General features: G+C 42.1%; 1 protein-coding gene across 1 annotated transcript in view; it reads left to right on the top strand.

Moving 5' to 3' along the window:
* LOC139571459 (golgin subfamily A member 4-like) overlaps positions 1-14,661 on the top strand; it is a 53,387-nt gene extending 38,726 nt beyond the window's left edge. Inside the window, exons 19-22 of the mRNA XM_071394349.1 lie at positions 1,761-1,836; positions 6,740-6,837; positions 11,094-11,180; positions 13,565-14,661. Of these exons, the coding sequence (XP_071250450.1) occupies positions 1,761-1,836; positions 6,740-6,837; positions 11,094-11,180; positions 13,565-13,579 (276 nt within the window). The 3' untranslated portion in view covers positions 13,580-14,661. The remainder of the gene's footprint in view (positions 1-1,760; positions 1,837-6,739; positions 6,838-11,093; positions 11,181-13,564) is intronic.
* The last annotated feature ends 411 nt before the right edge of the window (positions 14,662-15,072 follow it).

Raw genomic sequence — 15,072 nt, 5'->3', positions numbered from 1 at the left:
GGTGGTGTTATCAGGTTACTCCAGCACAGCTTGGTTCAGTAGTGGTGGTGTTATCAGGTTACTCCAGCACAGCTTGGTTCAGTAGTGGTGGTGTTATCAGGTTACATTTACATTACATTTAAGTCATTTAGCAGACGCTCTTATCCAGAGCGACTTATCAGGTTACTCCAGTACAGCTTGGTTCAGTAGTGGTGGTGTTATCAGGTTAGCCCAGTACAGCTTGGTTCAGTAGTGGTGGTGGTGTTATCAGGTTACTCCAGTACAGCTTGGTTCAGTAGTATTGGTGGTGTTATCAGGTTACTCCAGTACAGCTTGGTTCAGTAGTATTGGTGGTGTTATCAGGTTACTCCAGTACAGCTTGGTTCAGTAGTATTGGTGGTGTTATCAGGTTACTCCAGTACAGCTTGGTTCAGTAGTATTGGTGGTGTTATCAGGTTACTCCAGTACAGCTTGGTTCAGTAGTGGTGGTGTTATCAGGTTACTCCAGTACAGCTTGGTTCAGTAGTGGTGGTGGTGTTATCAGGTTACTCCAGTACAGCTTGGTTCAGTATTGGCGGTGTTATCAGGTTACTCCAGTACAGCTTGGTTCAGTAGTGGTGGTGTTATCAGGTTAGCCCAGTACAGCTTGGTGGTGTTATCAGGTTAGCCCAGTACAGCTTGGTTCAGTATTGGCGGTGTTATCAGGTTAGCCCAGTTCAGCTTGGTGGTTTTATAAGTTTACCTCATCACAGCTTGGTTCTTCACAGTACATCCCTCATTCCGCACCACTGTATTCCTCTCTTCCTTCCCAGAACTTTTTCACCCTCCAGCCATCCTTAATGACTGCTGGTCTCTTTCTAGATTAACTTCATTACATAGAACATTGTTTACTCTCGTTGTAACCTTAGAAGCAATTACCCTGCTCCTTCCCACACACACACTTTCTCTCACACACGTTGTCGACAGATCGTTCTCACTCACTAACCCCTGGATGACCATAGCAGGCCAGTATTCATCTCCCACAGACTGTCAGTACAGGTCATTTTAAAGGAACAGATCCACTTGAATAAAAATGGTAACACTTTCTAAGCCTGTATGTATAGCACATCAGAAGTTGTTATAAGCATGTATAAGGCTTTACACTTGCAGACTTAGTGTTATCAGAAAAGGAATGCCTTTATTGATTCAATGCTTTTTTAGTCTTCTACTGTACTCTCTCTTTCTCCTAGATCCACTCACTGGGAGTTATGTTTTTCTACTGTACTCTCTCTCTCTCTCTCTCTCCTAGATCCACTCACTGGGAGTTATGTTTTTCTACTGTACTCTCTCTCTCTCTCTCCTAGATCCACTCACTGGGAGTTATGTTTTTCTACTGTACTCTCTCTCTCTCCTAGATCCACTCACTGGGAGTTATATTTTTCTACTGTACTCTCTCTTTCTCCTAGATCCACTCACTGGGAGTTATGTTTTTCTACTGTACTCTCTCTCTCTCTTTCTCCTAGATCCACTCACTGGGAGTTATGTTTTTCTACTGTACTCTCTCTCTCTCTCTTTCTCCTAGATCCACTCACTGGGAGTTATGTTTTTCTACTGTACTCTCTCTCTCTCTCTTTCTCCTAGATCCACTCACTGGGAGTTATGTTTTTCTACTGTACTCTCTCTCTCCTAGATCCACTCACTGGGAGTTATGTTTTTCTACTGTACTCTCTCTCTCTCTCTCTCTCCTAGATCCACTCACTGGGAGTTATGTTTTTCTACTGTACTCTCTCTCTTTCTCCTAGATCCACTCACTGGAGGACAAGATGAAATTAGTCCACAAGAACGCAGTGGTGACTCATCTGGGGACCACGTTCAAAGGTAATGTAAACATCTATATTCATCTATATTAACATCTATATTAAACATCTATACTACTTTAAATATAAACATACATTCAAAGGGTAACGTTAACATCTTACAGGGGAAGTTTTCTGAAAAATATTAACTTTTCAATCGTATTCTTAGCTGGAAAGGACCTCATGGAAAATGAGTAAGGATATTCTGTCAGCCGTTTAGTGTGATAGGACATTGCTGCTGTTAGTTCAACATCACTAAGATGACGCCCCCACAGTAGTGTCTCAATCATATCCATCTCTACCCTATTATGAATGATATCTTCTCTGTATGGAGGACAGGGTAGAAGGGGAGAACTTTCCCTGCTGGCGTAATAAAGAGAATGGGCTGTCGGATGGGAAAGGGGGGTGATGAGGTAGGGGTGAAAATTAATCCCAGGACATAATGGCTTTTGCAGGCTGCAGTCTTGTTTCCCATGTGAAAACCTCTAACGCAGCACAGCGCACTGCCCCTCCTGGCCTCTCCCCTGGCCTGAAGTTATACCACTCAATTTCTAACACTCTCCAACCCAAGACTTTAGTAGTCCACTCTTTTTGGCCTCGGTGTCTAAACAACCCTCTGGGTGTCTGAACAACCCTCTGGGTGTCTGAACAACCCTCTGGGTGTCTGAACAACCCTCTGGGTGTCTGAACAACCCTCTGGGTGTCTGAACAACCCTCTCGGCCAGGTCACATACTAAACTTTCCCCCTTATGCATACCCCATTACTTCATATTAGAGCTGGAACGATAAACTGAAAATGATCGATACTGACCATATACCGAGGACATTTTACTGATATTGATAATAACAATAAGTTGCCTTTACTAGAGGAATGTGAAGTTTAAAATGTAAGTCTGCTAATATGGACTATTGCTAACGGGACAATTGATAGCTACAACATCAGCAGCAGAAGCACAATAAAAAGTAACTGGTGCACATTGTTATGGTTCAATTGATGGTTATGGTGATAATTCTGTCAATTGATTGTGACATGGACTTTGGTCCATATCACCCAGCTGTACTCCATAGCTTGTCTACTCTAGCTGAAGAGAAGCCTGCTGGCCCAGTGATCTGACTCATACCACTGTTGACAGCCTCAGTATATATTAACACCATCTCAATGTGGCTTCTGCTGTCTTGACCACTGTGGACCTCTAATAACACTGCTGAGCTGAGCTGTACTCCACCATAGTGGTTGGATCTGTGCTTCAAAGGACAATGTGAAAACATTTCCAAGCCAGCACAGATGGTGTTTAAACCACTGTAATGGCTCCTGGTCAAGAGGCCAATGAGCAGTGGTTCCAGGTAGAGGTGCTTTCTGCTGTGTTGTGTAGTGTGGGTCCTCACGCCCCAGTGTGAGTGTTACTCTACTGTGGGTTCATCTGGGCTACTCTTCCTGGGGTCCGGGGCCTGAAGGTCAGGAGGACATAAAGCCGAAAGGATTTATTAGCCAGGCCATTCTCCACGCCTGATGATCAAAGACTAGTTTGGCCTCTACCGTCACCTCTTCCCTTTCTCTTCATCAACCCTTTTCCTTTCAACATCAAGCTGCTTTTCTCTGCTGGCACAGCCAGGGGCCTACAGTGTCATCGTCTATCTGATGAATGCACTAATGTCAGTCGCTCTGGATAAGAGCATCTGTTAAATTACTCAAATGTAAATGGCTATTCCAGAGAAATGGGAGGGTGTTTTTCAGTTGCAACCCCTTCACTGGCCTAAACATCTCCATGGAAAGCACTTTGATTTGTTTTGATGATTACATTTCTTGTCCTTCTAGAGGAACTTCTTTCCACAGCTCCAAGTTACACACAAAATAAGAACAAGTTGCATAGAATCACAACAAGAAACAAACTAAGAATTAAACTCATACGAAAATAGCAGACCTAAATGAAATAGAGAAGCAATAAAGTATAGACTACGTGGAGTTGATCCTTCACCCACGTCACACCTGACAGTGTTTCCCTTGAAGAGGATGGGGAAGTACTAACATGATTGCTATTTTGAAGTGTGACCTGTTGGGATTTCACACCATGGTACTTGAGACAGAGTTATGTCTCCCTAGGTACAGGGATGATGGAGCAATACATCTGAATGGGCCTGTTTGGAATTTTATTGCAGTGTATAAGTGCTCATGTAGGGCCATGTGCCATTCTTTTTAGTTTTGGTAGTTTGTTTCAATGTTCAGAACTGTTGCTAATTGAAACATAATGTCATGTCAGCTAAACAGTATGGCCGACAGAATCGGGGTGGAACATTAGATGATTCCGTGCCAAATGTAGAAGTGGCGTTTACATAGAGCCGGTGAATAATGGAATACACGTTTAGAACTGGGAACTACATGTAACTGCCAACATAAAGGAAACACTTGAGTAAATGAGGGATACTAAGCAAAAAAAGAAACGTCCTCTCACTGTCAACTGTGTTTATTTTCAGCAAACTTAACATGTGTAAATATTTGTATGAACATAACAAGATTCAACAACCGACATAAACTGAACAAGTTCCACAGACATGTGACTAACAGAAATGGAATAATGTGTCCCTGAACAAAGGGGGGGGGGTCAAAATCAAAAGTAACAGTCAGTATCTGGTGTGGCCACCAGCTTTATGTTGGCGTTTCCTTTATTTTGACAGTTACCTGTACATCGCAATGTAAATTGGTGTGTGTGTGTGCGTGTATCTACAGTTGAAGTCGGAAGTTTACATACACTTAGGTTGAAGTCATGAAAACTTGTTTTTCAACCACTCCACAAATTTCTTGTTAACAAACTATAGTTTTTGTAAGTCGGTTAGGACATCTACTTTGTGCCTGACAAGTAATTTTTCCAAAAATTGTTTACAGACAGATTATTTAACTTATAATTCACAGTATCACAATTCCAGTGTGTCAGAAGTTTACACACACTAGTTGACTGTGCCTTTAAGCAGCTTGGAAAATTCCAGAAAATTATGTCATGACTTTAGAAGCTTCTGATAGGCTAATTGACATCATTTGAGTCAATTGGAGGTGTAACTGTGGATGTATTTCAAGGCCTACCTTCAAACTCAGTGACTCTTTGCTTGACATCATGAGAAAATCAAAAGAAATCAGCCAAGACCTCCGAAAAAATTGTAGACCTCCACAAGTCTGGTTCATCCTTGGGAGAAATTTCCAAACGCCTGAAGGTTCCACGTTCATCTGTACAAACACCATGGGACCAAGCAGCCGTCATACCACTCAGGAAGGAGACGCGTTCTGTCTCCTAGAGATGAATGTACTTTGGTGCGAAAAGTGCAAATCAATCCCAGAACAACAGCAAAGGACCTTGTGAAGATGCTGGAGGACACGGGTACAAAAGTATCTATCCACAGTAAAACAAGTCCTATATCGACATAACCTGAAAGGCCGCTCAGCAAGGAAGAAGCCACTGCTACAAACCGCCATAAAAAATCCAGACTACAGTTTGCAACTGCACATGCGGACAAAGATCGTACTTTTTGGAGAAATGTCCTCTGGTCTGATGAAACAAAAGTAGAACTGTTTGGCCATAATGACCATTGTTATGTTCGGAGGAAAAAGGGGGAGGCTTGCGAACCGAAGAACACTATCCCAACCGTGAAGCACAGGGTGGCAGCATTATGTTGTGGGGGTGCTTTGCTGCAGGAGGGACTGGTGCACTTCACAAAATAGATGGCCTCATGAGGAAGGACAATTATGTGGATATATTGAAGCAACATCTCAAGACATCAGTCAGGAAGTTAAAGCATGGTCACATGGGTCTTCCAAATGGACAATGACCCCAAGCATACTTCCAAAGTTGTGGCAAAATGGCTTAAGGACATCACAGTCAAGGTATTGGAGTGGCCATCACAAAACTCTGACCTCAATCCCATAGAAAATTAGTGTGCAGAACTGAAAAGGTGTGTGCGAGCAAGGAGGCCTACAAACCTGACTCAGTTCCACCAGCTCTGTCAGGAGGAATAGGCCAAATTCACCCAACTTATTGTGGGAAGCTTGTGGAAGGCTACGTTTGACCCAAGTTAAGCAATTTAAAGGCAATGCTACCAAATATTAATTGAGTGTATGTAAACGTCTGACCCACTGGGAATGTGATGAAGGAAATACAATCTGAAATAAATCATTCTCTCTATTATTCTGAAATTTTACATTCTTAAAATAAAGTGGTGATTCTAACTGACCTAAGACAGGGAATTTTTACTCGGATTAAATGTCAGGAATTGTGAAAAACTGAGTTTAAATGTGTTTGGCTGAGGTGTATGTAAACTTCCAACTTCAACACAGACACACCATTAGACACACACACACACACCATTATATAGACACACACATTACAGACACACCATTATATAGACACACACCATTAAATACACACACACCATTATATAGATACACACGCAATAAATAAAATAAAATAAAATATATATATATATATATATACACACTATAATGGGGTGTGTGTATATATGTATAGTGGTGTGTATTGGAATGGTGTGTGTGTGTGTGTGTGTGTGTGTGTCTATATAATGGCGTGTGTATAATGACGTGTGTATTGGAATGGTGAGTGTCTATATATGTATGTGTGTGTATATATGTATATATATAAATAAATGGCATGTGTATCTATATAATGGTGTGTGTGTGTCTATATAATGGTGTGTGTGTTGGTTGAATTCATTCAGATGTGCAATTGACTAGGTTTCCCATTTCCCCAGTATGGACAGTAAATGAATAGAAAAGGTTATTAATGAGCTCTGAAGTTGAGAAATGAGCATCCAATACTTCTCCATCATAGATGTGAATTAGTCACATTGTCTAATGTCCGTATCTATGAGCTGATGTGTTATGTTATCCTACATTAACCTGACCTTTGTTTTGTGTGTTCCAGATCCTGGCCATTACAGTGCTGAGTCCTTCTCAGAACTCACAGAGTTTGAGTACCTGAGGAAGGTCCTGTTTGAGTACATGATGGGACGGGAAACTAAGGTAATTTAATCAATATGCACCTTTAGCGTTCATTCTTAAAAGTCTAAGCCATTAGTGTGGGTCCTAAGCTGACATATGGAATTGTTTTAAGATTATTATACTATGGATCATTTAGCAATTTGATCTTCAATTTTAACTTCTTAGGGTTTCAAAAACATTTATAACAATGATTTGTTAAATTATAGATTTTGGTCATTAATACTATAGCTCAGAGAAACACATTCATAAATGGAAAGAAATAGTCAAAAAACAAGCTTTTGAAGTGTTTGTCCTATATCTATGAGAGAGCTCAGGAAATATATATATTTTGTACACATATTTAAGCCCTTTTTTTGGATATGCGCAAAACTACTTCCATACTTCCATTCATTTTTAAAAATTGGTTCTGGTTACTTTCAGATGAGTCCTGTGACACTTGTGGGGGTTTTAGAGCAAAACGGAGAACACCATGGTGTTCGTGAAAGTCTCCCCTTTCCACAGTGGGGTCACATTTGTAGCCCAAACGGTTCGGACGCTACAAACAGAAGTTGTCACATCAACTGTAGTGACGCTTCAGCATTGTGGTGCAGTGCTTTTGACTGCTGCGCCATCCAGGTCTGAGTTTCCCCTTTCCATAGAGTGGTCATAATAGTTTGAAGTTCAAACTGTTCGGGCGTTAGTCGTTTTCGTGAGAATATAGATTTTCGGGATGTCTCATGGTCTGACACACCGCTCTGTCACCTTTCACCACAGATGCGGAAGTGTTACATCGGCAGATGGGGTGGATTGAGATGCATCCAATGCAAAAAAACATCTCTAGCTTAAACTGACAGATTTATTATTATGCCAATTAGATTTTATGCACCGGCGTGTCAATCGACTTTAGGGGATTAAAGTAACCTTTTCTGAAAAGGGAACATTGACAGTGCACGTAAGTGACCCACCGCCTTGATTCAGTCTTATGTAGCAACATTTTTAATAATGTTTTTTACATTAGATAAAAGCAGAGACGGAGCTACAATATACCATACACTACAGTTGATGAATAACGGGGAAGTAATTGGCTAGCTTGCTACACACCCCACTCTGACCATTTTACTCAGCCTAGCAGAGATGGTTAGGCTGTTTTCGTGTTATCCAGAGCATTGGTGACTAACTGCTGTTGACAACAATTTGGTTACACTTTTTTGCCGATGTTTACTGACACCGGCCATATTCAACAGGTGAGGAGCGTTCGTAAATTCATCAGTTGTTCTGCGCTCTGGCACACTTAGACGAGAGTGCTCTGAAATTGAGTTTCATTTACAAATGCACCCGAAATGTATATTTGCATAGTGGAGTCTTTTGTTAAAACATGAACCATAATCCCAACTCATGACGTTACTACACTGCATGAATCTGCAGGTAGCTAACCAACACGGTTCAATGTTAGCTGACATTAGGCTATAACTAGCCAAGCAAATGGCTCTGAGATACAAATAAGATCATACATGTAACCTAAGCTAGCGAGCCACCCAGCTAACATTAGCTAGCTAACATTACACTTGAACTTGAAATGAAAACGACTGTCAAGATTAGAAACGTGTAATATCTGAAATTAGCTAGCTATCTTACCCATATACATCATTGTTGGACGCTTCTCCCTGTCACGGATGCCATGGTTGACCTTAGTTTGAAGATGTAACCCGGAGACAGGTGTTTCCTCCACCTCCTTAGCTATCGTACTGTAATTACACTGAATTCAAAACTTGGTCCTCCAGAAAGTGGAGCAACAGTTATGCAGTTCTACTAAGCAACATATGTAAAAAGCCACGTTAGACAGGATTACCTACTCATACTGACCAGCTCAAATAGACAGAAGCGTGCTACATGGCAGACCAAAACCAACTCATCTCTCGGCATGTCCAGCCCACTCATTATCTCAGCCCAATTATGGCTAGTGGGAAGGTTGCTTCCTTTTTCTTTGGCTAAACCAACTAGGCTCGTAATTTTAACAATTTTATTCGTATTTACAGATGGCATGAAAGTTCACATGTTCCAGAAGGCATTTCTGCAAAAAAAAATGCATTTTGATAAAATAAAAAAAAGATTACATTCAAATGGCTCTTGTGTGAAGTAGTGATCCGCAACACATGCCTAGTTTCCTGAAATGGGTCATATGAGCTCATAATCCCAGTTTCTTGAAATATAACAACCGGTATCATACTTTCCTTTTATTCAGCTCAGGATATGTTGCCATGTGTTCAGTTGCTTACCCTCAATGAAAAGGTGAGAGGAGAAGGAGGCGGTAGAAAACTGAGAGAAAGGTGGGATGAGAAGGAGGCGGTAGAAAATGGAGGGAAAGGAGGCCGGATGGAGAGAGGCCAATAAAGTTCACCGTTCCCACATAGCGCAATCACCCAGTTAGACCCATACAAAAGTAATCGTGTGTTTCTGTTTTCGTTTAGCACAGGGCCTAATTAATGATTCTGCATGGGAATTAACAGTGCTAGTTGACCCGGTCCTAAAGTCAGCGGGGTATCAGACACTCACATAAAGCTAGTAGGGTTACCCCCTAGGTCCTCACTAAGCTGTTAAGCTTTATGTCATAGCCATATCATTATGGCCTCCCTGTGAATGGAAGGATGTCCTGAAGGAGGCCTGGCCCGAGACATATACAGTCTATTCACATGATGCACGCTGCCATTTTAACTTCTTACTGGCCTTGTTTAGCTCCTCTTGCACAAGAAGAGATCTTTGGGTGGTTGTTGCCCTGGTTTCCTCAAACAGCAGCACTGTTTATGATTAGGCCCAGTATTTATGGAATAGCTAACGCATGCTGCTAACTCTGGCATATAGACCTGGAGTTGATTAGGAGGAAGATAATGGGTTAATTGCTCTGTGAGCAGGCTTATTTGATTGGGTAGCTGATGGTGGTGTTGAGGGCAGGGGTTCCCAGAGCCTTATGGGCTGCAGTGAGGGATCTGAGGTGGTGAATGGCTGGACATGGTTTCACTGAACTTCCATTTTGGATATGATCGTGATGAGGGCAGAGGGTCACAGAGTGTGACTCCAAGTTGGCTCAGGATGGGGTGTAGTGGACAATCTGAGCTGGGTGAATGGCTGGATAAGGGTTAACTGAGTGTCAATGTTGGATTGTCGTGGGTTGCAGTCGGGGATCTGACGTCCGTGAATGGCTAGACAGTGGTTCACTGAGCATCCATGTTGGATCTGGGCTGGGAGAATGGCTGGACAAACAAGGATATTTAGTACTAGGTTCACTGCCATGATCCAAACCCGGATGCCAAGAATTGACATTGAAAAACATTGGAACCATGTGGCGGGATACCCATGTGTTAAGTACTCCTCTTGGAGGAGGGAACGCAACACCCCAACTCCCCGTGGAGTGAAAAAGTTGTGTCATCGTAGGTGCGGGGAAGGACGACAGAGGCAGATAAAAATACAGTTTACAGGGAATTTATTATTCCTTAACACGGTAATGTGGAGAAAAGGGGCTGGACGGAACCAAATCAAAGAAAGTTAGTTAAGGAATCCCCTCTCCTACCTTACCTGCCTTCCCACTACTTACCTATCCTTTAGCACCGCCTGGCGCTAACCAAAATACAGGGGGTGGTCTGCCCAGGTCTTACCTAGTGTGCATAGACAGAGTACATACTACGGGTTATGTATGCCCGCAGGCCTCTTGCTTAAACACTCCCAAGGTGCCTTCCCCTTCCCCCCTGGGAACCAATGAAACAGAATAAGTGAAAAAATAAAGTCCTAGTGTCATACACATACCTCTGAAGGAGCGGCTACAAAATAATAATATCAACAAGACATTCACTGAACAACACAGGACATAAAAAGAAGCTCTCTTCTGACGAAGGAACACTGGCTTTTATCAAGCTGGAGAAGGAGTTTGTAATTGAAGAGACAACTGTATCCCCTGACGAGAGGGAGGGGTCATAGCTCCAATCAGTGATGGGGCCGACCAATCAGGTGCTTTAGGAATCCAGGAAGCAACTTCTTGAAATACGCGTACAAACCCACAACAACACAAACTGGGGAACGTAACACCATACCATTGAGTGCACTGCCTCCAAAAACTAAGTTGTGAAACTGTCATCAGTTTCCCAACATATATCATTAACATCAACAGCCCCACCTTAAAGTTGAAGTTTAAGAATTTTTCACTTGAAGAAAAAAAAAAGGTAAAAAAAAAATGCCTATTTGAATGTATCCTACTTTTCTTTGTCAGGTGGCTAAGTAATTTCTGTGTTTTCTCTTCCCTCCCACAGACGATGGCTAAAGTCATAACCTCCATGCTCAAGTTCCCACCAGACCAAGCTCAGCAGGTTCTGGAGAAAGAGGATACAAAAGCAATTGTAAGCATCTGTTCTTCCTCGTTGTAAAGCCACTAACGATGAGCCATATGCAACCACACACAGACACACTCTCACACACAGTCCGTGCTATGTCAGCAATTGCTTACAGACATTACCTTGGCCTATAGTGCATTCGGAAAGTATTCAGACCCCTTGACTTTTTCCACATTTTGTTATGTTACAGCCTTATTATAAAATGTATTTAAATTGTTTTCATTCCTCATCAATCTACACACAATACCCCATAATGACAAAGCAAAAACAGGTTTGTAGAATTTTTTAAATAAAAATAAACTGAAATATCAAATACGTTTTCAGACCCTGTACTCAGTACTTTGTTGAAGCACCTTTGGCAGCGATTACAGCGTCGAGTCTTCTTTGGTATGACGCTACAAGCTTAGCATACCTGTATGTGAGGATTTTCTCCCATTCTTCTCTGCAGATCCTCTCAAGCTCTTTCAGGTTGGATGGGGAGTGTTGCTGCACAGCTATTTTCAGGTCTCTCCAGAAATGTTCGATTGGGTTCAAGTCTGGGCTCTAGCTGGGCCACTCAAGGACATTCAGAGACGTGTCCCGAAACCACTCCTGCATTGTCTTGGCTGTGTGCTTAAGGTTGTTGTCCTGTTAGAAGGTGAACCTTTGACCCAGTCTGAAGTCCTGAGCACTCTGGAGCAGGTTTTCATGAAGGATCTCTCTGTACTTTGCTCCATTCATCTTTCCCTCGATCCTGACTAGTCTCCCAGTCCCTGCCACTGAAAATCATCCCCACAGCATGATGCTGCCATCACCATGCTTCACCATAGGGATGGTGCCAGGTTTCCTCCAGACGTGACGCTTGGCATTCAGGCCAAAGAGTTCAATCTTGCCTTCATCAGACCAGAGAATCTTGTTTCTCATGGTCTGAGAGTCTTTAGGTGCCTTTTGGCAAACTCCAAGTAGGCTGTCATGTGCCTTTTACTAAGGAGTGGCTTCTGTCTGGCCACTACCACAATGTCCTGATTGGTGGAGTGCTGCAGAGATGGTTGTCCTTCTGGAATGTTCTCCCATCTCCACAGAGGACCTTTGGAGCTCTGTCAGAGTGCCGATTGGGTTCTTGGTCACCTCCCTGACCAAGGCCCTTCTCCCCCGATTGCTCAGTTTGGCCGGGCGACCAGCTCTAGGAAGAGACTTGTTGGTTACTAACTTCTTCCATTTAAGAATGATGGAGGCCACTGTGTTCTTGGGGACCGTCAATGCTGCAGAAATGTTTTGGTACCTTTCCCCAGATCTGTGACTCGACACAGCCCTGTCGCTGAGCTCTACGGACAATTCCTTCGGCATCATGGCTTGGTTTTTGCTCTGACATTATTATGTTTTTGCTCTGATTTTTTGCTCTGATTTTGACCCCCCCCCCCCCCTTTGTTCAGGGACACATTATTCAATATCTGTTAGTCACATGTCTGTGGAACTTGTTCAGTTTATGTTTTTGAATCTTGTTATGTTCTTACAAGTAGTCTGCTGAAAATAAACTCAGTTGACAGTGAGGACATTTCTTTTTTTGCTGAGTTTACTACTTTGACTGGTAAGTTGCTTAAAGAACAGAAGCACAAATATCAACCACCATCTGACCTAAAACACTGTTTTGACTCCACTAAAGCCAGATCTAATATATTGTATGCTTGTACACGGTGCTTACCAATATGCCTCAATACTGTAACAGACAAGAGATAAGACATGTCTTCCCCATCCACGTTCCCATTGCTGTAACTGATACTGTAGTCAGGACAAAGTGGTCTACATGGTTATTGTTGTTTAAGATGCTGATGATCTGGAAGAGTTTATCAATATACAGTGCATTTGGAAAGTAGGTGTGATGTTCAGATCCTGTGCAGGCGTCGTTACATGTGGTCTGCCACTGTGAGGACGATCAGCTGTCCGTCCTGTCTCCCTGTAGCGCGTCTCACAGTACGGACATTGCAATTTATTGCCCTGGCTACATCTGCAGTCCTCATGCCTCCTTGCAGCATGCCTAAGGCACGTTCACGCAGATGAGCAGGGACCCTGGGCATCTTTCTTTTGGTGTTTTTTAGAGTCAGTAGAAAGGCCTCTTTAGTGTCCTAAGTTTTCATAAATGTGGCCTTAATTGCCTACAGTCTGTAAGCTGTTAGTGTCTTAACGACCGTTCCACAGGTGCATGTTCATTAATTGTTTATGGTTCATTGCACAAGCATGGGAAACAGTGTTTAAACCCTTAACTTCACAGATCTTCATTGTAATTTGGATTTTTACGAATTATCTTTGAAAGACAGGGTCCTGAAAGAGGGCCGTTTCTTTTTTTGCTGAGTTTATATTATTGTTTGTGCAGTTAATGTAATCCTGTATCTTTCTTCTCCCTATTGTTTCAGCCCTGGCTACGATGAAGGTCAGGTATCAGGATGATGCTGGTACTTTAAGGATGGAGATGGACTTAACTGCTGCTGGAGGACTGCAGACTGCTGCACCACTGTGGACTAGATCTAGCCCTTCCTTCTGCGTGCGTGCGCGTGCGTGCGTGTGTGTGTGTGGATATGGTACGAGGGAGGTAGAAAATAGACCATGTAAGGATCATCATAGTTGCTATTTCACACAATGAAATTACGGATTTTAAATCATGAATTATACAATATTTCTTTTTTTTTCTTCTTTTTTTAGTCCAGGGTTAATTATATATCTATTTTACGGATGGCTTGTGCAATAAGTTTTTGTTGATCATTGGGTTGATTGTGATTGTTTTTGAGTTGATTCTTTTGTTGTGTTTTTTTGGTTGAATGTTGTTTTTTAGTTGATCTATGGTTTTAGGTTGTTTATCAGTAGAGTTTTGGTTTAATGTTTTTCAGTTGATCTATGGTTTTAGGTTGTTTATCAGTAGAGTTTTGGTTTAATGTTTTTCAGTTGATCTATGGTTTTAGGTTTATCAGTAGAGTTTTGGTTTAATGTTTTTCAGTTGATCTATGGTTTTAGGTTGTTTATCAGTAGAGTTTTGGTTGTATTTCTACTGTGTGTCACTTCCTCATGACTGTGTGATGGAATCGTAGAAATATAATTTCTAGGGATTCTAAATATGAATCTACTTTCTATTTATATGGATGAGATGACCCTTTGACTGTACTTTCCTGTTCCTTAGCTCTACCTTCCCGTCCCTTAGCTCTACCTTCCCGTCCCTTAGCTCTACCTTCCCGTCCCTTAGCTCTACCTTCCCGTCCCTTAGCTCTACCTTCCCGTCCCTTAGCTCTACCTTCCCGTCCCTGAACTGTCTCTTCCTGTACCTGAACTGTACCACTTGAGGACACCCTGGCTTGTTGGTTTCCCACAGCTTTTCTACTTTATATTTTGTGGAGACAATAAAAGAAAAACTCAACATAATGTAAAGTGTAAATACACAAAGTGAATCTGTACTATAGGGCATAATGCGACTTATGTTAATACATTTTGAGTCGAGCTAATACAATTTTATTTACACAGATTTTCTGTCTTCCTCTGCTCATTATTCACTTTGTTGAAATGTGAATATTGTAAATGTTGTAAACTGAATGTATATAACATTAGGATCACCTGCTCTTTCCATGACAGACTGACCATGTGAGTCCAGATGAAAGCTATGATCCCTTACTGATGTCACTTGTTAAATCCACTTCAATCAGCGTAGCTGAAGGGGAGGAGACCGGTTAAAGAGACAGGTTCAAAAATATTTTTTACACCTTGAGACATGGATTGTGTATGTGTGCCCATTTAGAGGGTGAATGGGCAAGACAAAAGACTTAAGTGCCTTTGAATGGGGTATGGTAGTAGGAGCCAGGCTCACCGGTTTGTGTCAAGAACTGCAATGCTGCTGGGTTTTTCACGCTCAACAGTTACCCATGTGTATCAAGAATGA

Source organism: Salvelinus alpinus, chromosome 3 (assembly GCF_045679555.1).
Source record: "Salvelinus alpinus chromosome 3, SLU_Salpinus.1, whole genome shotgun sequence".
NCBI classification, from domain to species: domain Eukaryota; kingdom Metazoa; phylum Chordata; class Actinopteri; order Salmoniformes; family Salmonidae; genus Salvelinus; species Salvelinus alpinus.
This window is presented reverse-complemented; position numbering and strand designations above follow the sequence as displayed.